The 25,755-nt window shown below is 43.8% G+C and overlaps 1 protein-coding gene across 7 annotated transcripts in view; it reads left to right on the top strand.

The window, feature by feature from the left end:
• TIAL1 (TIA1 cytotoxic granule associated RNA binding protein like 1) overlaps positions 1-25,755 on the top strand; it is a 539,174-nt gene that overhangs the window by 492,746 nt on the left and 20,673 nt on the right. For 6 of the 7 annotated variants that reach the window (XR_004539125.1, XM_033940857.1, XM_033940861.1 and 3 more), the window contains exon 11: positions 5,400-5,539. Coding sequence is in view for 5 of the 7 variants with exons in the window: in XM_033940857.1 (XP_033796748.1) it covers positions 5,400-5,539 (140 nt within the window). In the remaining 2 variants the exon portion in view is untranslated. Of the gene's footprint in view, positions 1-5,399; positions 5,540-25,755 lie in introns of those variants that run through there. The other variant, XR_004539126.1, reaches the window with a different exon arrangement.

Raw genomic sequence — 25,755 nt, 5'->3', positions numbered from 1 at the left:
ATTGGACTTACCGTCTGCCTATTGGGGCTTAAAAAGAAGTTGTCGGGGTTTACAACTGGAAATGAATCTCTGAGTGTAATTTTACTATTAAAAAATTAGGCTAACTCCTCTGCAGTTGGAATACAGTTTTGTTTTGAATTTATGCTCACTAAGGTTAATGAACACTAGAGCTTAAAAAGGGTATTACTTTGATTATTTGAACAAGCTATCCTAACCCCATTGTAATTTTTTCTTGCAATTCTAATTTCTAAATTATATTTCTTGATGTTAACTCTCCAAATCTTCTTGTCAAATTCTGAATTAGTTTTTTTCCACTTTCATTCCAATCTTCTACATTCCTGTTTTAACTCTCGATGATAAGATGAAAACCAGGGCGTCTTCCGTGCATAACTCACTGATTTGGTTGCTAAAGGGGAGAGAGCTTGAAAGGTACTTTCTGATAATCCCTCCAGTCTTTCCATAGATTTTCTGACATCTTATCAGAAGATATGCAAGGTAGTACTTTTAGTAGATTGGACCAGAAAAACTCTGAGCTTATCTTTTTCCTAATAGTTATAGTTTGTTTCTGCTGTACTTAAGTATTAATAGGGGACATAAAAATTGGGAGACAGAATTCCCCAAGAAAATGATCCGACCAAGGAACTCTCCGCCAGTGAACCTCATCTAACCTAGTTTGTTGGTGCATATAATCCGTAAAACTAATAAAATCTAACATATGGCCCTTTTCATGTGTAGTAGCTTTTGTAGATAGAGAGAGACTATGTGGGCAGACTGGATGGACCGTTCAGGTCTTTATCTGCCGTCATTTACTATCTACTATAATAAAACACTAAGCGCACATGCGCACTCTTACCTGCGTGATCCCTGATCCGTGATCTGTAGGTCCATGGCCAGCAGGAGTGCGCATGCGCGCATACAACGGTCCCTCTCTCTTGCCGGCCGAAGTTTATTTTTAAGTTTAAAAGCGCAGTGGCGGCTCCTCTCACGAGCCGCACCTACGTCAGAGTAGGCTTCCGACACAGGCAGCGATCGTGAGAGGAGCCTCCGCGGCACCTTTAAACTTAAAAATAAACTCTGGCAAGGGACTAAGTGAGCCGGACAGACCGCAGGAAGGGAAGTGGGGCGGCAAGGGACTAAGGGAGCAGGCCAGACCACGGGAAGGGAAGGGGGTAGGGAAAAATGCTGCTGCTGATGCACAGGGATGTGGAGGGGGAGGGAAATACCGCTGCTGCTGCTGCTGCACAAAGAAGTGGAGGGGGAGGAAAATGCTGCTGCTGCACAGGGAAGTGGGGTGGGGGGAGGGAAATGCTGCTGCACAGGGAAATAGAGGGAGAGGGAATGCTGCTTCAGCTTCTGCACAGGGAAATGGAGGGGGAGGGAATGCTGCTGCGGCTGCTGCACAGGAAAGTGGGGGAGGGAAATGCTGTTGCTGCTGCACAGGTAACGGGTGGGGGAGGGAAATGCGGCTGCACAGGGAAATGGAGGGGGAGGGAATGCTGCGGCTGCTGCACTGGGAAGTGGGGGGAGGGAAATGCTGCTGATACACAGAGAAGTGGGGTGGGGGGAAATGCTGTTGCACAGGGAAATAGTAGACAGCGGGAGGGAGACAGAAAGAATGAAAGAAAGCCACAGGGGCAGGGAGAGAGACAGAAAGACAGACAGACAGCAGGAGGGAGAGAGACAGAAAGAAAGAAAGACAGACAGACATATATTCTAGCACCCGTTAATGTAACGGGCTAAAAGACTAGATTTACTATAAAAAGCAGACTTGAGATAAATAACATAGCTGAGTTAATCATGCCAAAAAGGAAGCTGCCTTTATGCTTCCTCCTGCCAAGCATCTCTTCTTTGTGTCCCTGTCCCTCCTGTCCCCTGGAGAAGAATGTGGCGTAGTGGCTAGAGCTACAGCCTCAGCACCCTAGGGTTGTAGGTTCAAACCCCACACTTCTCCTTGTGACCCTGGGCAAGGCACTTAATCTTCCACAGCCCCAGGTACATTAGATAGACTGTGAGCCCACTGGGATAGATAGAGAAAATGCCTGTATGTAAACCACTTTGAAGTCAGTATACAAGTCCCAATCCCCCTTTCCCTTTATCCAGCTTCTCCCCTCTCTCTTCCTTTTCTCCTGTACCCATTATCCTGGGCCAGCATTTCTCCCCCTTTCATGCCACCATGTCCACTTCATTTGGGTCCAGCATATCTCCCTCTTGCATCCTGAGCTGCTGCCTCCCATGGTCTGGCATCTCTCTCTCTTTCATCATTGGTCCAGTGTCTCTCCTCCTTGCCCAATTTTTGAGCAGAACTTTAGAAAGGGAGTTGGTGTTAAGCATGAATTATAGTTGTGGCCCTTGGTTTGAAAAGGGAAATGCAGCATTTTGTCTCAAAAGAAAGCATAGCTATGCAGGCTCACAAAGGGGAGCCAGTTATGAAAGTTGGAAAAGGGAGTCGTTTAGCTTGTTAAGAGAGTAGATTAATCCAAGTTGAGAATAAAGCCGAGCTATTGAGTTGGAAAAGAAGGTGTGTTATTTCCCCTGAATTGAGAGCTAAAGAGAGGTGGTTACGTTAGAATTGAGAAGATAAGTTTAATACACCACTACAGCAGTTTACAATCCAGCTAAAAAAATAAAATTGAGAAGCTGTGCCATGCCATCGGAGAAGCACATCAAGCTGCTGAAGAATCTAATTTAGACAGTACATTTCAGGGTTGAGTATATCTGATAGCAGCAACTGCAGCCTAAAGCCTCTCTCCATTGTTAGATACGCTGCAGATGGGTGGCAACGGGGAGGGCAATAGCCTCTTATCCACTCCTTCCCTTCTACTGTAATATATAGTTTGCTGTACATAACATAACATCGTACTTCTTAACCACGTAACCATAAGTTCTACGCGGTTTACAAAAGATTATAAACTACAGACAATTTAAGAATGACAAAAATTATTTAACTAGCAGCATAGACAAATTAATAACTAGCAGCAGTAACCTAGCAGCAATGACAAAGTGAGAAGATTATAAACTAAAGATAATTTAAGAATGACAGAAATTATTTAACCAAGTATTTTGAAAAGAGATAAGTTTTTGGTTGAGTTCTGAAATGTTTATAAGAACAGGCTCCAAGCAATAACAATCAAAATTCTCCATCATGTGAAGCTGCTTGGAATGCTAAAGTATGGTCCGGAAATTTCTTGCTTTTACAGGGAAGGTAAACAGGACATGAGATTTTCTACTATTTTTATACGATACTAGAGAGAATCTATTAACCATATAAAACGGAGCGGTGCCATACATAACCTTATAGCAAAAGCAACCAAACTTAAAGAAAACACAAGCCTCCATTGGCAGCCAATGCAACTCACAATAGAATGGAGTCAAATGATCATATTTTTAAGACTGTAGATCATTCTACATCACGATGTGCACTTTACAAATAAGCATAAATAATTCCAGCCATTCTGAGTCTGGCTCCTAGATCCTAAAGAAAACTGTTGAAGCCTGTATGAATATAAGCAATGCCTCCACTGGGTCAGACCTGAGGTCCATCGCGCCCAGCAGCCCGCTCACGCGGCGGCCCAACAAGTCCAGGACCTGTGCAGTAATCCTCTATCTATATACCCTTCTATCCCCTTTTTCAGCAGGAAATTGTCCAATTCTTTCTTAAACCCCAGTACCGTACTCTGCCCTATTACGCCCTCTGGAAGCGCATTCTAGGTGTCCACCACACGTTGGGTAAAGAAGAACTTCCTAGCATTTGTTTTGAATCTGTCCCCTTTCAACTTTTCCGAATGCCCTCTTGTTCTTTTATTTTTTTGAAAGTTTGAAGAATCTGTCCCTCTCTACTCTCTCTATGCCCTTCATGTGTTAATGAGTCTAAAGTTTTGTTCTCTACATTGTAAATTCATTCATTCATTGACCCTCTAGCATAGCCTCCTTCTGAGATCCTACATGTAAAAATATGAGGGCTAATTTAAAAGCTGTTCAAAATATTCTTTTAGTTTTCTACACAGAATTGTAAATTTGGCTTCCAGAGTCTGTCTTGCACCTTTCTGTGCTATTGACTCCAACAGTGAACTCCTAACATAATGTCTGGGTGATGTGAGCGATTAGCTACCCTCACATCAAGCAGGCAAGTTATCAAGCAGTTATGATCACCAACCACCCATCTAACTGTATTCTTAATGATCAAATAGCAGCAGTTATCTCCTAATCCTCCTGGGCATACACCAGTGGAGACAGTGTTAAAGAACTATCTTTAGGTGTTCAGTCCATTAAGTCTGTCTAAAACAAACCCCAAAACATTTATAAACCATTTTTTCTCAAAATAGTAGTATTTTTCATTGTAGAAGAGAAATGCCATGTTCCTTTAAATATATATTTTTTTCTTAACCGTTCCCACTATTGTAGATTAACTAAATCTATGGGAATGGGTAAGTTGGAGTTTGCACATAACGATACAAATCTCATCTGTGTAACTGGTTGACAGATGTTCACATTTGGATCTGAATAATATAGGAAGTAGGCACAAGGATATAAACCTCAAATCATGGGCGCAATGGATACATATCCTCTTACCTAAGTCAGTTCTAATTCAGAGGGAAGAGTGCATCATGCTCAAACTTGAGGTCAGTTTTGGTGCAGAAAGAAAGGACACTGGGCATGCTCCCCTCTGATTCACTACTGACCCAAACACAATGCTGGGACATTGGATCGTTGCGGCTCAGAGAGGAGTGTTCTCCCTTTTACCAGGCTGGGATATTGATTCAGAAGTAAAGTGGGTCCTAACATCATGCTGATATTGGTTTAGCATTGGCTCAGAGGAAAAAATGCTTATTATGGATTTATATATATCCACAGTGTCTGGAAAAACATGATCCCTTATATAGTTTTTAAATACTTTGTAATTGTTTATACATTTAGTAAGACATTTGAAAAATACATTAGTACAATGGGGGGTTTTCTTAATTCATAGTTTGTGTCCAAAGTATCCTCCTTCAACCTTGACACATTCACAAAATCTTCAAAACAACTGAGTTGGTGCATTGAATTCAGGGGATTCATTAATTAAGAGCTCAAATGTTTTGCGAGCTCAATGCATTGGAGTTCCTCCCTGTTGAAAAATAAAGTACTCAGAAATGTGTTGAATTTCAGGCAGAAGTTCTGCTGCAATAGGATGTTTTTGGGTTATTTGGGAAAATGTTGGGGGTTCTGGGGGTTTTCCAGACACCTTGTACAATTTTACTAACTTTCTGAAGGTTCTGTAAATACTAACCTAGTCCAACACTGCTTATTTTTAATGATTGCAAGATGGATTGTTCACATGGATTCTCTTGTTTTGATAGTTCCATTAGTTTTGCAAGTGGTAGTTCTCAGAGATTATTTTTGTTTTGTATTTTTTCCCTCAGATGGAGTATGGGCAGTGGGGACAGTGGAGTCAGGTGTATGGAAATCCACAGCAGTATGGACAGTATGTGACCAATGGATGGCAAGTACCTTCATACGGGATGTATGGTCAAGCATGGAATCAGCAAGGATTTAGTGTTGAGTAAGTATTTATCACAATTAGTGTGATTGAGGCTGAAGATTTCATAGCCACAAAAACTGATCTAGACAGGAAGAGGTCTTTTTAGAAGAGACTTGGCAGAGCCACATGAGAAAGCATTTTTTAATATACTGCAGTGGTGGTTGGGTATGTGTGAGGAAAGCTTGCATTCTCCTTTGACAAGTAGGATGTCAGCCGTGGAGGAGTAGCCTATTGCATTAACCTAGGAACTGAGTATGCTTCCCATTTTGACTTTTGTGACCCTAGGCAAGTGGATTAATCGTCCATGTTTATCTTTATTAGCATTTCTATACCGTTTAAATGACTATAAGTAGTCAATTCAAAGCAGTTTACAATGAACAATCAAAGTTACAATAACCTTAGGAACATACAGGTTCACATAGGACAATGATTAAATTTACCAACATTCCCCTCCCACAGCGCCTCATGGCTGCTAGCAAGATCATGTCAATAAAGTATTCAGTGAAGAGTTGTGTCTTCAACTTTCTTTTAAATTTACTGACATCTTTTTCCGCCCATAGTTCCTTAGGTAGGGCATTCCAACACATTGGAGCCATTCTCGCCCTGTTGAGTTCATATTTAATGTCCGTGTGGACAGCAAGAGATCTTGTCCAGAGTATATGGCCCTTGATGGTACATATTTGTGTAGTCTGGTGAACAGATATTGAGGTTCCGTTGAATGCAAGACCTTGAATGTGAGTAGCAAAGTCCTGAATTGGGAGCCAGTGCAAATAACAATGGAATGGTGCTTGTCTGCCATGATTCTCCCAACAGGAATCTTGCTGCCACATTTTGTACCGATTGGATTTGCTGATCAGATACTTTAGTAGCCCCAACATGATTGCATTACAGTAATTGAAGACCAATAGAACAAATGAGACAATTACATCGGTCAATGCCTGAAAGGAGAGGTATGGTTTCAGGCTTCTTATCCAATATAGTTTCTCATAGGCATTTTTTACAATACACTGAACCTGTATGGACATATCAAAGTTTGGATCCAACCATAGAGCTCTCACCCCTCCTACCTTGGAGCACAGGACAAGGAACTCAAAGAAGTGAAATGCCTTCCAGGATCCTCAGCTACCAAGAATGCCAGACAAATACTGACTGTAATTAGGGAGGAAGCAAAGATTTGGAACCCTGATGATGTTATACATTTCGGAACAAATGACCTAGCCAACAATTACCTACCTGCAGCACAGAAAGCTTTTCGGGAACTGGGAGAGGGGTTAAAACCTTTGTAAAGACTGTAGCTTTTTCAGAAGTACTGCCTACTTATGGAAAGGGTGTGGAATGAGTACAGAACACTGAGAACTTCAATAGGTGGCTCAAAGCCTGGTGTCATCAAGAAGGCTTTAGGTACATAGGAGGATGGGGCAATACATGGAACAACAAGAGACTATATTATAATGATGGGCTGCACCTTACCATGGCAGGAGAAATTCAGGCAATATGCTTCTTGGCGTTTAAACTGGAAGGTGGGGGTGGCGTATGTATGAAGGACAATTATAGAGTCCACCCCCCAGCAAAAGACAAAATGTGATGGTTGTAATGATTGCAACATAAACAATATTGGCAACTCACTTCTTAGCATTGTAACGGGAAGTGAAACGAAACAAAAAACTATACGAAAAAGCAGATTACCATTGAAAAACAGCTGGAAGGCAATAACTACAAATGCTCACAGTCTAAGCAACAAAGTTCATGATCTGCAAGCCCTGATATTAGAGGCGCTGATAAAGGATCACATCATTGATCACCTCGAAGAAATAATTCTATTCAAATTCTCCTACTTTTGCTACAAACTAATCTGGGGAATGGCCCCCAACTACCTTCTACCTCACTTTGAATTCTACTCCCCCATTAGATCTACCAGAAACCACAACCTGTTTGCATACCCGAAAATCGCTGGCTGCAGATATCGAACCTTCCTGGACAGAACTTTCAAGTTCCAAGCTGGTAGACAGCAATCATGGCTAGGCTATTTCATCGATGCCGCTAGGCTGACCTACAGCATCTTCCGGAAAGAATTAAAGACCACTTTGTTCAAGAAATTCTTGTCCTAGCCAGACACTCTCCCGCGAACATAACTTCCACACCTTACCCTGAATTTCTTCCTCACACTAGGTATCCATATTCCCTGTCTGCTAAAATTCCCTCTTCATAATTGTATCCAGATACTCGCTGGTGTCCGATTATTTTCAATGTAAAATGTAAAATAGTTAATTTCCTATAATTCAACCTATGTATAGTTTTCCTTTCAACCACCTTGCATTCATTTACTGTAATTCGCTGATTGTACAGCTCTTCTTTGTTAACCGCCTAGAAGTCGCAAGATTATGGCGTACAGAAAAATAAAGTTATTATTATTATTGATGGACACAATCTGATGAGGGCTTTGATCCAGCATGGCTTTAGCAAAGGAAGATCTTGCATGGCGAACTTGCTGCACTTCTTTGAGGGAGTAAACAGGCAGATAGACAAGGGTGACCCAGTCGACGTATATCTGGATTTACAGAAGGCGTTCAACAAGGTTCTGCATGAATGACTACTTTGAAAAATTGCGAGCCATGGAATCAAGGGTAAAATACTCACATGGATTAAAAACTTGCTGGAGGATAGGAAACAGAGAGTGGGGCTGAATGGACAATACTCGGACTGGAAAAGCGTCACGAGTGGAGTGCCGCAGGGTTCAGTGCTTGGACTCGTGCTCGTCAACATATTTATAAATGACCTGGAAATTGATACGATGAGTGAGGTGATTAAATTTGCAGATGATACGAAGTTATTCAGAGTAGAGAAGACACAGGAGGATTGCGAAGACCTGCAGCGTGACATAAACACGCTTAAGAAATGGACTGCAACATGGCAAATGGGGTTTAAGTAGATAAGTGTAAGGTGATGCATGTCAGTAACAGAAATCTTATACATTACATTACATTAGTGACTTCTATTCCGCTCGTACCTTGCATGAATACAGGATGTCCAGGGCAGTACTTGGAGAGACCCCCCAGAAAAGAGACTTGGGAAAACTGGTTGAGAAGTCAATGAAGCCATAAGTGCAATGCGTGACGACAGCAAAAAGGGCGAACAGAATGCTAGGAATGATTAAAAAGGGGATCATGAACAGATCGGAGAAGGTTATCATCGCCACTGTACCAGGCCATGGTAAGCCCCCACCTGGAATACTGCATCCAGTACTGGTAGCCGTACATGAAGAAGGACACAGTACTACTCAAAAGGGTCCAGAGAAGAGCGACTAAAATGGTTAAAGGGCTGGAGGAGTTGTCATACAATGAGAGATTAGAGAAACTGGGCCTCTTCTCTCTTGAAAAGAGGAGACTAGGAGGGAACATGTTCGAAACATTCAAGATAATGAAGGGAATAGACTTAGTAGATAAAGACAGGTTGTTCACCCTCTCCAAGGTAGAGAGAACGAGAGGGCACTCTCTAAAGTTAAAAGGGGAGAGATTCCGTACAAATGTAAGGAAGTTCTTCATCACCCAGAGAGTGGTAGAAAACTGGAATGCTCTTCCGGAGGCTGTTATAGGAGAAAATACCACCCAGGGATTCAATACAAAGTTAGACAAGTTCCTGCTGAACCAGAATGTACGCAGGTAAGGTAGACTAAGGGCACTGGTCTTTGACCTAAAGGCCGCCATGTGAGCGGACCGCTGGACACAATGGACCACTGTTCTGACCCAGCAGCAGCAATTTTTATGTTCTTATGGATATTGTTGCTATCACTGAGACATGGTTCAGTGAATCCCATGGATGGGATGCAAACATACCCTGATATAATCTTTTTAGATTATTACATTACATTACATTACATTAGGGATTTCTATTCCGCCATTACCTTGCGGTTCAAGGCGGATTACAAAAGGTTAATTTAAAAAAAAACAGAGTTACAATGATTAGCTAGAAAGGTAAGTTGTAGATCTTAAGAACATTTAGCGGGTTGTTGAGGGTGGGGTGGTTTGTAAGAGAGTTAATAGGTGGTCTTATTGGAGATTCTTTTGTTATTATTAGTGCAGTAATGGGTAGATCAAATGTCAGTTTTAAAGTTGCTAAGAGGTCGTGTTGTTATTGCTGCTTCAGGAATTTCTTGAAAAGTGTGGTTTTTATTTCTTTTCTGAACGTCCTATAGTCTGGGGTGGTCATCAGAAGGTTGGAGATCTGGTTGTCCAGCCTTGCGGCTTGAGTGGCTAGGAGGCCGTCGTGTAGTTTTGTTCTTTTTACTTCCTTGATTGGGGGGGGTATGAATGGGGAGTGCGTTTTTCTGTGTCTGGTGGTGGGTGCTTGGATGAGGCGATTATTCAGGTATGATGGGCTGTCTCCATGTAGGGTTTTAAATAATATGCAGTAGAATTTGAATTGGATTCTTTCTTGGATTGGGAGCCAGTGTGAGTTGATGAAGGCTTCAGTGATGTGGTCGTGTTTTTTCAATGAGTAGATTACATTAGTGATTTCTATTCCGCCATTACCTTTTAGTTCAAGCCGGATTACAAAAGGAGTTATCTGGCCATTTCCAGAGGAATTGAAGAGTAGAGCGAGTTGCTTCAGAGAATTGGGATGAGTCTTGCGGTGTTAGTTTGTCTTCAAGGATTTCTTGAATGGGATGGTTTTTATTTCTTTTCTGAACGATTTGTAGTCTGGAGATTATATGGTCTTTTTAGATTAGATGATCAAAAAGGTGGAGGAATAGCTCTCTATGTATAGATTGATATCCAAGCAACTGAAATGGCAAGGGACCTGGGGAGAGGAAGAAGCGATATGGATCGCTTTAAAAAGAGAAGATGGAACTTCTGTCTACGTGGGTGTAGTCTACAGACCTCCGACCCAATCGCAGCAAATTTATAAAGATCTGATTGTGGATCTCCAAAAGTTTGGAAAGAAAAGGAGGTGCTGCTGCTGGAAGATTTAAATCTGCCGGATGTGGACTGAAAATTTCTTCTGCGGAAACGGAAAGAAGTAGGGAGATTATGGATGCTTTTCAAGAGGCTCTGAACATAAGAACATAAGAAGCGCCATCTCCGGATCAGACCTTCGGTCCATCTAGTCCGGTGATCCGCACACGCGGAGGCCCTGCCAGGTATACACCTGGCTTACCCTATGGCCAACCATATCTCTATATGCCTCTCTCAAGGAGATATGCATCTAGTTTGCCCTTGAAGCCTAGGACTGTCGATTCTGCAATAATCTCCCCTGGGAGAGTATTCCAGATGTCAACCACTCTCTGTGTGAAGCAGAACTTCCTGATATTAGTCCTGAACTTGCCCCCCCTTAGCTTCATTTTATGTCCTCTTGTCCGTGTCAAATTGGACAATGTAAATAATCTTCTCTGCTCTATTTTGTCGATTCCTTTCAGTATTTTGAAGGTCTCGATCATATCCCCACGCAGTCTCCTTTTCTCAAGGGAGAACAATCCCAGTGTTTTAAGTCGATCCTCATATTCCAGTTTCTCCATACCCTTCACTAGTTTAGTTGCTCGCCTCTGCACCCTCTCCAGCAGTTTTATATCCTTCTTTAGGTAGGGAGACCAATGTTGGACGCAGTATTCCAAGTGGGGTCTGACCATTGCCCTATAAAGCGGCATTATAACTTTCTCCGATCTACTCGAGATTCCTTTCTTTATCATGCCCAACATTCTATTTGCCTTATTTGCCGCTGCCGCGCATTGTGCCGACGGCTTCAGGGTCCTATCTATCAGTACACCCAGATCCCTTTCTTGTTCACTTTTTCCCAGAGTTGCACCTGACATTCTGTACTCGTATTCCTTATTTTTACTGCCTAAATGCATTACCTTGCATTTCTCCACATTGAACTTCATCTGCCATTTCTCCGCCCAGTTTTCTAACCGACACAAATCGCTCTGGAGTTCCTCACTGTCCTCCTGCGATCTGATTGCCCGGCAGAGTTTTGTGTCGTCTGCAAACTTGATGATCTCACTGGATGTTCCGTTTTCCAGGTCATTGATATAAATATTAAAAAGGATCGGCCCAAGTACCGAGCCCTGGGGTACACCACTAGTCACTTTCTCCCAGTCGGAGAACTTCCCATTTATGCCCACTCTCTGCTTCCTATTTTCCAGCCATTTGCCTATCCATCTTTGTATATCTCCCTCTATGCCATGGCTTTGTAGTTTCCTGAGAAGTCTTTCATGTGGAACTTTGTCAAATGCTTTCTGGAAGTCCAAGTATATTATGTCCACCGGCTTTCCACTATCAATTTGCTTGTTCACGGTCTCAAAGAATTGGAGTAAATTCGTCAAACACGATTTCCCTTTCCTGAATCCATGTTGACTGGGTTTCATCAAGTCGTGTGTGTCCAAGTGCTGAACTATGCTATCCTTGATCAGTGATTCAATCATCTTGCCGGGGACAGACGTAAGACTCACAGTCTATAGTTGCCTGGTTCTCCTCTCGATCCTTTTTTGAAGATTGGCGTGATGTTCGCTTTCCTCCAGTCGTCTGGTATCTGACCAGTTCTGATTGACAGGTTTGCAAGTTTTTGCAATAACTCTCCGATTTCAACCTTCAATTCCTTCAAGACTCTCGGGTGAATTTCATCCGGTCCAGGGGATTTGTAACTTTTAAGTTTGTCGATCTGGTAGTATATCTGATCTAAGTTCACTTCAACTGTGGTGAAGCTGTCCTCTATTTCTCCTGTAAACAATTTCTCCGCTTCAGGTATTGTTGAGGTGTCCTCCTTCGTAAAGACGGACGCAAAGAAGGAATTTAGTTTGTCTGCGATTTGTTTATCTTCCTTGATGTACCCTTTTCTTCCCTTGTCGTCCAGGGGTCCCACTGCCTCTTTTGCAGGTTTTTTCCCTTTCACGAATCTAAAGAAGGGCTTGAAGTTTTTAGCCTCCCGGGCTATTTTTTCCTCATAGTCCTGTTTTGCATCCCTCACCGCCTTGTGACATTTCTTCTGTTTATCTTTATGTTTGTTCCAGGCTTCGGTTGTCTTCGTGCATTTCCATTTTTTGAAAGAGTCCTTCTTTTCTTTTATGGCTTCCTTCACCTGTATGGTAAGCCATGCCGGTTCTCCTTTGCCTTTAGTTCTCCGATCTTTGGAAATCCTCGGAATGTAGAGATCTTGTGCTTCTGCAATAGTATTTTTCAATAGGCACCATGCCTGATCTACTGTTTCAAGTTTGTCCACCATCTTCTCGAGTCATTTTGTTACCATGGCTCTCATGCAATCGTATTTACCCTTTTTAAAGTTTAAGGTGGTGGTTAAGGTTTTGGTATGTTTCCCTTTCCCGATGTCAAGTTTAAAGTTGATTACATTGTGATCACTCGTTCCCAGTGGAACCATGACTTCTACTTCTGTTATCGGTCCGGTGAGACCATTTAGGACCAAGTCCAAGGTGGTGTCTCCTCTTGTCGGCTCTTTTACCATTTGCTCCAGGAAGCAATCCCCTAGCACCTCCAGGAACTTGGCCTCCTTGCCGCAGTTGGAGGCTCCTAGTTTCCAGTCTATTCCTGGGAAATTGAAGTCTCCCAATATAACTACATTGCCTGTCTTGCATACTTGTTTGATTTCCTCCATCATTTCTGAGTCAGTGACCTCCGCCTGTCTTGGGGGACGATAGTAAAGGCCAATTTTTGTATCTGCACCATTGTGACCAGGAATTTTGATCCAGAGGGACTCCAGCTTCTCTTTCCTGTCTGTTGTAATCATTCCAACAGAATCTATTCCTTCCTTAACATATAGGGCAATACCTCCACCTTTCTGCCCTTCTCGATCCCTTCTATATAGTTTGTATCCCTGTAGTACTGTGTCCCATTTGTTTTCTTCATTCCACCATGTTTCTGTTATGCCAATGATATCCATGTTCTCATGTCTTGCTATCGTCTCTAGTTCTCCCATTTTGTTTCCTAGACTTCTAGCATTTGTATACATACATCTAAGTTCCCTTTGTGTTACCTTTTTGGACCTTCTACTCTTGGCTGTCCTTACAGTCTCATTTACGGTATCCTTTACTGCTCCTGTGTTGTCTCCCATGTTTGCTGTGTGGTCATCCCCTCCTGTGTCTGAGTTGTCCCTTCCTGCTTGTTCTCCTTTGTTGGCTGTGAGGTCGACCTCTCTTGTGTATGAGTAGTAGTCCTTTGTTTCTACGTCGGGGCATCCTGTTGTCCGTGCCATCGACCGGTGGTCGACTGTCGGCTTTCCCCTGTCCTTCAGTTTAAAGCCTTCTCTATTGCTTTCTTCATGTTGCCTGCCAAAACTCTTGCTCCTTCCTTGTTGAGGTGTAGTCCATCCCTTCTGTAGTACTTGCTTTTTCCCCAGAACGCCGTCCAGTTGCGCACGAAGTCAAAACCTTCGTCTTCGCACCATCGTCTCATCCAGGCGTTGATCACTTGCAATTCCCCTTGTCTCTTTCCATCTGCTCTTGGTACAGGGAGGATTTCAGAGAAGGCCACCTTCACCTCCCTGATCTTCAATTGTCTTCCGAGTGAGCGGAGCTGGCCCTTCATCTCTTCCCTGTCATACTTCCGCCCGCTCACATCATTTGTTCCCACGTGGATAAGCACAGCTGTGTCCACTCCCCGTGCGCCATCTATGATCCTGGAGATCCTGTTGGTCACATCCTTTACTCTTGCTCCAGGCAGACAGGTGACGACCCTGTCCTCTCTTCCTCCTGCGGTGTGGCTGTCCACGTGTCGTATAATGGAGTCGCCTACAATGATCCCCATCTTCTTTATTCGGGAGTTCCTTGGGGGGCGTAGGTCCACGTCCTTGGAGTAGGGCCAGTCATCTTCCTCCAATGATACTTCTTTGGATGGGGGGACATCTTCCTGTGCTCTCTCTATTCCTCCTGGTGTGCGGTTGTCTCCAACCTCGTCTTCTTTTTCTTCTGTGTTTGCATGGGTGTCTTCTCTCCTCACATGGGTTTCCTGAGTACAGATTTCCAGCCCTGGGATCTCTACATGGTGCTGATGGGCTTCCTCTATGTACATTTCTAGATCCTTGACCTCGTCGTTTGGGCTGTACTCCACTAGAATCTTCTCCTGTGCTCGGATTCTGTCTTCGAGTTCCATCACTGTTCCCTCTAATAGTCTTACCTGACATTTCAAGCTATCCATCTCCATGCATCGATTGCAAATGTATGCCTGGATCCCCGAAGGGAGGTAGTCATACATATTGCAGTCGATACAGAAGACAGGAAAGCTCATCTTCTGACTTCCTTGAGCTTCCAATTCGTGGTTCACTCGTGGGTTGTCTGAGTGATTTGTTGTGACCTACTGCTGCTCTTTTTCCTACTGATCCTACCTCCCCCTTACCTTCTGACTTCCTGACTGCAGTCTTCCTATTTGAGTGAGTCTGTTTGTGTTACAGTGCCTGTGCCTTTGTGTGCTTGTGTCCCTTGCCTGCTGCTTCCTTGTGTTGCTTGCCTTGTTGTCTCTCTCGTGTGTGCTGTCTCTGCTCTACCTCACCTTGATTGTATGTGCGGGGTTGGTTTCTTTTGTGTCTGTCTCCTCCTTATCTTCTGTGCTTGTCAGTTCCTTACCGGTCTGTTCTCCTCTGGTGTTCTTGTGAGTAGCGCTCGTCCCTTGCAAGGCCCTTCGCAAAGGCGCTCTCGCTAAGGCGAGCGCCTTTACCGCGCGCCTTCGCCGCACGCCGAACGGCTGGGCGCCGTTGGCTCCTCCCCTTTTCAAGGGGGAGTCCGGCGCTGCCTGCTCAGACAAATGGTGACAGAACCCACGAGGGGAAAAGCGATATAGGATCTGGTCGTCACAAAAGGGGGGAGTATCTATAATGTTCGAGTGGGTGCTCACCTGGGAAGTAGCGATCATCAAACGGTTTGGTTTGATATAATGGCTAAAATGGAGAGCGGCCGCACAATACTTAGTCCTAGATTTCAAACGTATGGACTTTAATAAAATGGGAGAGTACTTGAAGAAAGAGCTGTTAGGAAGGGAGGATACAGAAAAATGGAAAAACAGTGGTCTAAGGAGTGATAAAAATGGCTACGGGCCTTTATGTGAAGAAAATAAATAAAAACAAGAGAAAAAGGAAACTGATATGGTTCTCCAAACAGTGGCGGAGAAAATAAAGGCAAAAGAGTTGGCGTTCCTGAAATATTAAAAAAACCAAGAAGAGAAGTATAGAAAGGACTACCGGGTGAAATTGTGCAGGCAGAAGAGCATATGGCTAAAAAAGGGAGATAAAAATTTTTTAAGATATATTAGTGAAAAGGAGGAAGATGAAAAATGGAATTGCTAAACTAAAAGATGCTTGGAACCGATATGTGGGGAGTGATGAGGAAAAAGCAAACGTGCTAAACAAATACTTCTGTTCTGTTCTGTTCTGTGTTCACGGAAGAAAATCCAGGAGAAGGACTGAGACTGTCTGTCAAAGTTACGCAAGAAAATGGAGTGGATTCTGCGCCGTTCATGAAGTTAAGTGTTCATGATGTGGTCCACTGAAGCCCAGACCAGGGCTCAACAGCACTCCCAGTGGTTACCACAAAATAGCACACCAGCGTGTGACCCGAAACGGAGTCACCCTGCAGGACTGAACTTTAGACAGGAACAAAAATCACAAAGCACCACCATTAAAGTTCATGGAAAAATGATTCATCTTTACTCATTCCTTTCATGAAAGTAAGTAGTTCATCATTCAACTTGTAAACTTGTCAAAATTCTCCCACAGCAGCAAAACCAAAATATCAAAAGAAATAAGTGAAAACAGTACAAAATAAAGTTCTTGGCTTGTTCCAGTCTTACTCAATCCTCGCTACAGGTGAGGATTTAGCTCTCCCTAGAGCTAATACTGACTGCTCCCAAGCAGGCAGTTTCAAAGAAAACACAAACACAGTTCATGGCATTTGTTCGGTAGCACTAGTGTCCAAAGTTCATTAAAGCCTCTGGCCAGTTCAGCTCACTGCCAGGATAGGAGAGTGTCAGGTTTTGCAAAAGAAGACCTCAATACAGGCTTTCAAAATTCCCGCCCAGGATGATAGCAAAACCTCTCCCAAACAATACACACTCCCAGCTTACCAAAACAAAAATAGTCCCAAACAGTCCAGAGCAAAAAATCACAACTCACTATTTGCTGGTAGAGACCCAGTCTACCTGCATGGCTTCAGAAAAATCAGGAGCGTACTCTGCCAGACTTTCCTCACACTCCATGGGCTGTTCTTCTGGAAATAGCAGCTCCTCAGCTTGTCCAGCCTCTAACAGCTCCATGGGAATAGGCCGGTTGCTCCTGCTTGGCCCCAGGGACTCCCTAGGGAGAAAAGGTTTAAACCTTCTCCCTAGCTGACCTCCCTGTCTGTTCTCAACTGCAGGTTTAAATACTTTGGGGCAACGCCCTACTCTAGTTGAGTCAGCAAAGTAGCTGGGACCTCTTGGGCTTCCCCGGTGGTGGCTTGGGAATGAATCACCCACTTCTTCATCAAATAAATCAGGCTCCCTCTGGTGGTCACAGGATAAATTATCAGTCTCAGGATTTACATGCACCTTCCTGATTCCCCCTCGGGATTTCATTTTTACTTTTTTCCCTGAACTAACAGGGACCCTGGCAGGCATCGTGTCTGCCTGGTCACAATGAGCAACTTGAAAACTGAAAGTGGACAAAGCGATGGGTCCGGACAGGATCCATCCCAGAATACTGAGGGAGCTCAGAAAGGTTCTGGTGGGTCCTATTAAAGATTTGTTCAACAAATCTCTGGAGACGGGAGTGGTTCCTGGGGATTGGAGAAGAGCGGATGTGGTCCCTATTCACAAAGGTGGTCACAGAGATGAAGCGGGAAACTACAGGCCGGTTGTTGGAAAAATAATGGAAGCGTTGTTGAAAGAAAGAAATGGATGACACAGCAGCAACACCTGGAAACAGCGAAGGGAACCCACAGGAAGATGAGTCTGATGCAAGCCACCACCAGGTTGAGGGAATATGGAAGTACACGGAGGACACGGTCCTACGGCTGGAGAAATGGACATATACCAGGGATACGGACCTGCGGCTGGAGAGTCAAGAGAAGACAGAGAGGACAGCAATTGTCGTGGGAGATTCCATCATCAGACAAGTCGACAGCCACATAGCGGGAGGAAGATAGGATCAGCTGGTGACCTGCCTACCGGGAGCCATGATAAAAGGCATAGTGAGCCGCATCGAAAGGATCATCGACAGCGTGGAAAAGGAAGAAACAGCGGTGGTGATCCATGTCGGAACAAACAACGTGAGCAACAGGAACTACAGCAGGGAAGTACTGAAGGACCAGTTCCGGATGCTAGGAAGGAAGCTGAAGACCAGAACGCCAAGGGTAGCATTCTCGGAGATCCTGCCGGTACCCAGGGCTGATGAGAAGAGGCAGATGGAGCTGCCAGCAGTCAACGCGTGGATGAGGCGCTGGTGCGAGGAAGAAGGATTCCACTTCATGCACAACTGGACGATGTTCTAGGGGAAGAACAAGCTATTCAGGAAGGATGGACTCCACCTTAGCAGAGACAGAATGAGGCTACTTGAAAGCAACATCAAGAGAGAAAGTAAGAAGTTTTTAAACTAGGAAGAAGAGGAAAGCCGACAGTCGACCGAGAGTCGATGGTTCTGGAACCAGTATTCCCAGGGGATACAGTGCAGGAAAATAGCAGGGAAGACTCACGGGATCATAGGCAAGACAGAAATCCTGATGGATCGATAAGGACACAAGAGGGAAGGAAATGCAAGAAAGTAACAGGCCGCAAACTCAAGTGTATGTACACGAACGCAAGGAGCCTAAGGAATAAGATGGAATTGGAAGCTATGACATACAAAGATAACCTTGACATCATCGACATCACAGAAACATGGTGGAACAAGGAAAACATCTGGGACACTGTGCTACTGGGATACAAGCTATACCGCAGACACAGAGTGGGTCAAAAAGGTGAGGATATTGCCCTATACGTCAAAGAGGGAATTGAGTCTACCGGAGAGAACACGCCAGAAACGAAAAATAAGTTGGAGTCTCTATGGGCCAAAATTCCGGGAACGAATGGAACAGGAATGAAGATCGGCATCTACTACCGACCCCCAGGGCAGTCTGAAGAAATTGATGGAGAAATGATAGATGAGATTAAACTTAACTGCAAGGGAGGCAATGCAGTTATTGTGGGTGACTTCAATGGGCGATGAGATGGCAGATGAAGTTAAACGTTGAGAAATGTAAAGTATTACATGTGGGAAGCAGAAACCAGAGGTACAACTATACGATGGGAGGGATGAATGAGAGTACCCAAGAAAGGGACTTGGAGGTAATGGTGGACATGACAATGAAGCTGACGACACAGTGCGCAGCGGCCGCTAAAAGAGCGAATAGAATGCTAGGTATAATCAAGAAGGGTATTACAACCAGAACGAAAGAAGTTATCCTGCCGTTGTATCGGGCGATGGTGTGCCCACATCTGGAATATTGCGTCCAATATTGGTCGCCTTACCTTAAGAAGGATATGGTGTTACTTGAGAGGGTTCAGAGGAGAGCGACACGTCTGATAAAAGGGATGGAAAACCTCTCATACGCTGAGAGATTAGAGAAACTGGGTCTCTTTTCCCTGGAGAAGAGGAGACTTAGAGGGGATATGATAGAGACTTACAAGATCATGAAGGGCATATAGAGCGAAGAGAGGGACAGATTCTTCAAACTTTCGAATAATAAAAGAACAAGAGGACATTCGGAAAAATTGAAAGGGGACAGATTCAAAACAAATGCTAGGAAGTTCTTCTTTACCCAACGTGTGGTGGACACCTGGAATGCGCTTCCAGAGGGTGTAATAGGGCAGAGTACGGTACTGGGGTTCAAGAAAGGATTGGACAATTTCCTGCTGGAAAAGGGGATAGAAGGGTATAGATAGAGGATTTCTGCACAGGTCCTGGACCTGTTAGGCCGCCGCATGAGCGGACTGCTGGGCACGATGGATCTCAGGTCTGACCCAGCGGAGGCATTGCTTATGTTCAATTATCTGGGGATAGACTGGAACCTAGGCATCTCCGGCTGCGGTAGGGAGACCATGTTCCTGGATGCTGTAGGCGATTGCTTCTTGGAACAACTTGTCAAGGAAAATACGAGAGGAAATGTGATTCTGGACTTAATTCGAAATGGACTACGAGGACCAACGCAAGGAGTAGTAGTAGAAGGGATGCTGGGAAGCAGTGATCACAATATGATCCGCTTCAACCTTGACATGGGGTGCAAAACATCGATCCAGAATGACTGCTGCGGCACTGAACTTCCGAAAAGGGAATTATGAAGGGATGAGACTCATGGTGGGGAAAAAAATTAAGAAGAGAATAAGCACTGTAAAAACCCTAGAGCAAGCATGGTCCCTTTTTAAGGGCACAGTCACCAAGGTGCAAAATCTATATATACCACGTATCAACAAGAGATCCAAAAGGAAAAAGAACAAGGAACAGGCATGGCTTACTGTAGCGGTGAAGGAAGTGATCAGAGACAAGAAGACTTCGTTTAAGGAATGGAAAAGGTCAAAAACGGATAAAAACTAGAAAAAGCACAAACAGCATCAAAGCAGGTGCCATAAGGCGGTAAAAGGGGCCAAAAGAGACTACGAGGAAAAAATAGCCAAGGAGGTGAAAATCTTCAAGCCGTTCTTTCAATATATCAAGGGGAAACAACCCGCGAAAGAAGCAGATGTCCATGGAATAAAGGGAGTACTAAAGGAAGACAAAGCCATCGCCGACAAACTGAATACATTTTTTTCGTCTGTATTTACCGAAGAGGATATACACAACATACCGGATGCTGACAGGCTATACGCAGGAAACAAAGATGGGAAACTGACAGGGTTGACGTTCAGTCTAGAAGAGGTATGCAGGCAGATTGATAGGCTAAAAATGATAAATCCCTGGACTGGATGGCATCCACCCGAGGGTAATCAAGGAAATGAAAGGGGCTATAGCTGAACTGCTACAACTAATAACCAATCTGTCGATCAAATTGGGAAGGATTCCGGCAGATTGGAAAGTGGCGAATGTTACGCTGATCTTCAAGAAAGGTTTGAGGGGAGATCCGGGAAACAACAGACCGGTGAGTCTGACCTCAGTACCCAGAAAAATGGTAGAGGCGCTAATAAAAGACCGCATCATTGATCACCTTGACGGACACGATCTGATGAGGACCAGCCAGCACGGCTTCAGCAAAGGAAGATCTTGCTTGATGAACTAGCTGCACTTCTTTGAGGGAGTAAACAGGCAGATAGACAAGGGTGACCCGGTCGACATTGTATATTTGGATTTACAGAAGGAGTTCGACAAGGTTCCAATTGAACAACTACTTCAGAAAATTGCGAGCCATGGAATCGAGGGTGAAATACTCACATGGATTAAAAACTGGCTGGCAGGTAGGAAACAGAGTGTGGGGCTGAATGGACAATACTCGGAGTGGAAAAAAGTCATGAGTGGAGTGCTGAAGGGTTCGTTCTAGGACCCGTGCTCCTCATTATATTTATAATTGACCTGGAAATTGGTACGACAAGTGAGGTGATTAAGTTTGCAAATGATACAAAGTTATTCAGAGTAGTGAAGACTCAGGGGATTGCGAAGACCAGCAATGTGACATGTTTCTAAACACGCTCGAGGAATGGGCTGCGACATGGCGAATGAGGTTTAACATGGATAAGTGTAAGGTGATGCATGTTGGTAACAAAAATCTTATACACACCTACAGGATGTCCAGTGCAGTACTTGGAGAGACCTCCCAGGAAAGAGACTGGTTGATAAGTTGGTGAAGCCGTCCACGCAATGTGCGGCGGCGAAAAGGGTGAACAGAATGCTAGGAATGATTAAGAAGGGGATCATGAACAGATCGGAGAGGGTTATCATGCCGCTGTATCGGGCCATAATACGCCCTCACGTGGAATACTGCATCCAGCACTGGTCGCCATACATGAAGAAGGACATGGTACTACTCGAAAGGGTCCAGAGAAGAGCGACTATAATGTTAAGGGGCTGGAGGAGTTGCCCTGAAAAGAGGAGACTGAGAGGGGACATAATCGAAACATTTAAGATAATGAAGAGAATAGACTTAGTAAATAAAGACAGGTTGTTAATTCTCTACAAGATAGAGAGAACGAAAGGACACTCTAAAGTTTAAAGGGGATAGATTCTGTACAAACGTAAGGAAGTTCTTCTTCACCCAGAGAGTAGTAGAGAACTGAAACACTCTTCCAGAGTCTGTTATAGGGGAGAACACCCTCCAGGGATTCAAGACAAAGTAGGACAGGTTCCTGCTGAACCGGAACATGCACAAGTAGGGCTGGTCTCGGTTGGAGCGCTGGTCTTTGACCTAGGGGCCGCCGCGTGAGTGGACTCCTGGGCACGATAGACCTCTGGTCTGACCCAGCAGTGGCAATTTTTATGTTCTTAATGGGTTACAGAATCCGAGGCAACATGGCTTTACTAAAGGTAAATCATGCCAAATGAACCTAATTGAATTTTATGATTTTGGCGTTCCTGAAATATTTTAAAAAAAAAACCCCAAGAAGAGAAGTATAGAAAGCACTACCGGGTGAAACTGAAAGAAGCCAAGAGAGAGACATATTTGGCGAAAGTGCAGGCAGAAGAGCATATGGCTAAAAATGTAAAAAAGGGAGATAAAAATTTTTTCTGATATATTAGTGAAAAGGAAGAAGATGAAAAATGGAATTGCTAAACTAAAAGATGCTTGGAACCGATATGTGGAGAGTGATGAGGAAAAAGCAAACGTGCTAAACAAATACTTCTGTTCTGTGTTCACGGAAGAAAATCCAGGAGAAGGACTGAGACTGTCTGTCAAAGTTACGCAAGAAAATGGAGTGGATTCTGCGCCTTTCATGGAGTTAAGTGTTTATGAGCAACTTGAAAACTGAAGGTGGACAAAGCGATGAGACCAGACGGGATCCATCCCAGGATACTAAGGGAGCTCAGAGAGGTTCTGGAGAGTCCTATTAAAGACTTGTTCAACAAATCTCTGGAGACGGGAGTGATTCCTGGGGATTGGAGGAGAGCGGATGTGGTCCCTATTCATAAAAGTGGTCACAGGGATGAAGCAGGAAACTACAGGCCGGTGAGCCTCACTTCAGTTGTTGGAAAAATAATGGAAGTGCTACTGAAAGAAAGGATAGTGTACTTCCTTGAATCTAATGGGTTACAGGATCTGAGGCAACATGGCTTATCAAAAGGTAAATCGTGCCAAACGAACCTGATTTAATTTTTTGATTGGGTGACCAGAGAGCTGGATCGAGGACATATGCTAGATGTAATTTACTTAGATTTCAGCAAAGCCTTTGACACGGTTCCTCATAGGAGGCTCTTGAACAAACTTGAAGGGCTGAAGTTAGGACCCAAAGTGGTGAACTGGATTAGAAACTGGTTGTCGGACAGATGCCAGAGTATGGTGGTTAATAGAAGTCGCTCGGATAAAGGAACAAGTGAGTAGTGGAGTCCCTCAGGGTTCGGTGCTGGAGCTGATCCTTTTCAATATGTTTTTGAGCGATATTGACGAAGGGTTAGAAGGAAAAGTTTGCCTTTTTGTGGATGATACCAAGATTTGTAACAGAGTAGACACCGAGGAGGGAGTGGAAAACATGAAAAAGGATCTGCAAAAGTTAGAGGAATGATCTAATGCCTGGCAACTAAAATTCAATGCAAAGAAATGCAGAGTAATGCATTTGGGGATTAATAATCAGAAGGACCCATATATGCTGGGAGATGAGAGGCTGATATGCACGGAGAAGGAGAGGGACCTTGGGTGATAGTGTCCAAAAATCTGAAGGTGAAAAAACATTGCGACAAGGCGGTGGCTGCTGCCAGAAGGATGCTGTGCTGTATAAAGAGAGGCGTAACCAGTAAAAGAAAGAAGTTGTTGATGCCCCTGTACAGGTCGTTGGTGAGGCCCCACTTGGAGCATTATGTTCAATTTTGGAGACAACATCTGGCGAAGGACATAGGAAGATGTGAAGCAGTCCAGAGGAGGGTGATGAAAATAATAAGAGGTTTGCATCAAAAGACATACGAGGAGAGACTGGAAGCCCTGAATATGTATACCCTAGAGCAGAGGTGCCAAAGTCCTTCCTTGAGGGCCGCAATCCAGTCGGGTTTTCAGGATTTCACCAATGAATATGCATGAGATCTGTTTGCATGTACTGTTTTCATTGTATGCTAATAGATCTCATGTATATTCATTGTGGAATTCCTGAAAATCCGACTGGATTGCGGCCCTCGAAGAGGGACTTTGACACCCCTGCCCTAGAGGAAAGGAGGGACAGGGGAGATATGATTCAGACGTTCAAGTAATTGAAAGGTATAAACGTAGAACAAAATCTTTTCAAGAGAAAGGAAAATGGTAAAACCAGAGGGCATAATTTGAGGCTGAGGGGTGGGAGACTCAAGAGCAATGTAAGGAAATTCTTCTTTACTTAGAGGGTGGTGGATGCCTGGAATGCGCTCCCGAGAGAGGTGGTGGATATGAAAACAGTGACGGAGTTGAAAAAAGCATGGGATGAACACAGAGGATCTAAAATCAGAAAATAATAGTAAATATTGAAGAACTAAGGCCAGTACTGGGCAGACTTGCTCGGTCTGTGTCTGTATATGGCCATTTGGTTGAGGACTGGCTGGGGAGGGCTTCAATGGCTGGGAGGGTGTAGATGGACTGGAGTGAGCTTTGACGGAGACTTCAGTAGTTGGAACCTAAGAACAGTACCGGGTAGAGCTTTAGATTCTTGCCCAGAAATAGCTAAGGAGAAGAAGGAAAAAAAATAACCCCCAACAATTTTTAGATTGAATCAGGTTGGGCAGACTAGATGGACCATTCGGGTCTTTATCTGCCATCATCTACTATGTTACTATGAGTATATTTGATACATGCCTTCTGTACCAATGTTTAAACCATGTCAATGCAGTGGACAGAGCCCTGCCATTAAGCATCGAGTCGGCTTGATGCATGGCCTTCGGTCTGATACATGTTGTCATTTCTGAAGCACATCACCTTTTCAGGCACTCACACTTCGATGTCTGTGGCACTTTTAATACCATTAATGATGTATGGTTATGGTGATTCCTTATCGATGAGCATCACTGCTGAATAAGACTTGATCGCTAGAACCCCCACTCTGCAGTACCAATGATTCTCACTCAGTCAGTTATCGGTACATGATTTGAGATTGCAGGAGGCTAACTTTTTTTGTAGACTGATCTCTACTTCAATGTCAGCAACCTCATCGGTGCCAGTTAGCCTGAGCATAATTCTCATAAGGCGCAAGGTACTGCTTCGGCGTCTATCCTCAAATGTTGCTCTCCTTAGTATCAACATTTTTAAATACATTGACACCAATGTTATCCTTCTATACAGGTTGTGTTCCTTACTGGGCGTGCACCAATGATGCCCACTCAGCTCAGGTATCAGTGCAGGATATTTGTTCCAGGATCTATGACTTTATCCACTGCTTTGCATCGGTTACCTCGACTACGGGAATGTTCCAGCAGTACTGAACACATAAGGTATTGATGCTGTTGATGATTCTCTTCATTGGAGCATCGATCACCAGTAAAACACCTATGTTCTTCACATCAAGGCTCTGCATGGCACAGCACTCCATCTCTGGTTTCTTAATTTCCAACAGTCTTTGGACTTTAATTTCCCATGGACTCCACTACAAAGACTCGCATAAGAAGGGAATTTTGATTCTTTACATCAACATTCTACATTGACATTGATGGTTTATCATCAGGATACTGTGAGGCTTCATCTATGTCTCCAAAACCAGCTCAGTCTTTTTAACCTACTTCTAGAGGCTGCTTTGTTCGTTATCGGTCCTGCCTAAGCATTTTGAGGCTACCAGATACTGAATCCATTTTTTCTAACGAGGCATCGATCCATATTACTTCAGGAATCCACCAGGGGTGTAAAGCCTGTAAGGTTTTTTTTTCCTGTTGTCTGGACATTTCAACATGAACACTAGTGGGAGAATCTAACATGGGTAACATAGTAATAATAATAATAACAGTTTATATACAGCAGGACCGTGAAGTTCTATGCAGTTTACAAAGATTAAAAGATGGTACAAATTGATTGAACTTAACAGGGTGGAAGCTAGTGATTAACATTTCAAGGGATCAGTTATTGAGGAGAAAGAGTTGTATGGGTCAGCTGCCTAGATATTTCAGGAACAGATATGTTTTTAGGCTTTTCCTGAATTTCCCATAAGTAG

This window comes from Geotrypetes seraphini, chromosome 4 (assembly GCF_902459505.1).
Source record: "Geotrypetes seraphini chromosome 4, aGeoSer1.1, whole genome shotgun sequence".
Lineage (NCBI taxonomy): Eukaryota > Metazoa > Chordata > Amphibia > Gymnophiona > Dermophiidae > Geotrypetes > Geotrypetes seraphini.
The sequence above is the reverse complement of the archived record's forward strand: the minus strand, read 5'-3'. Positions and strand labels throughout refer to the sequence as shown.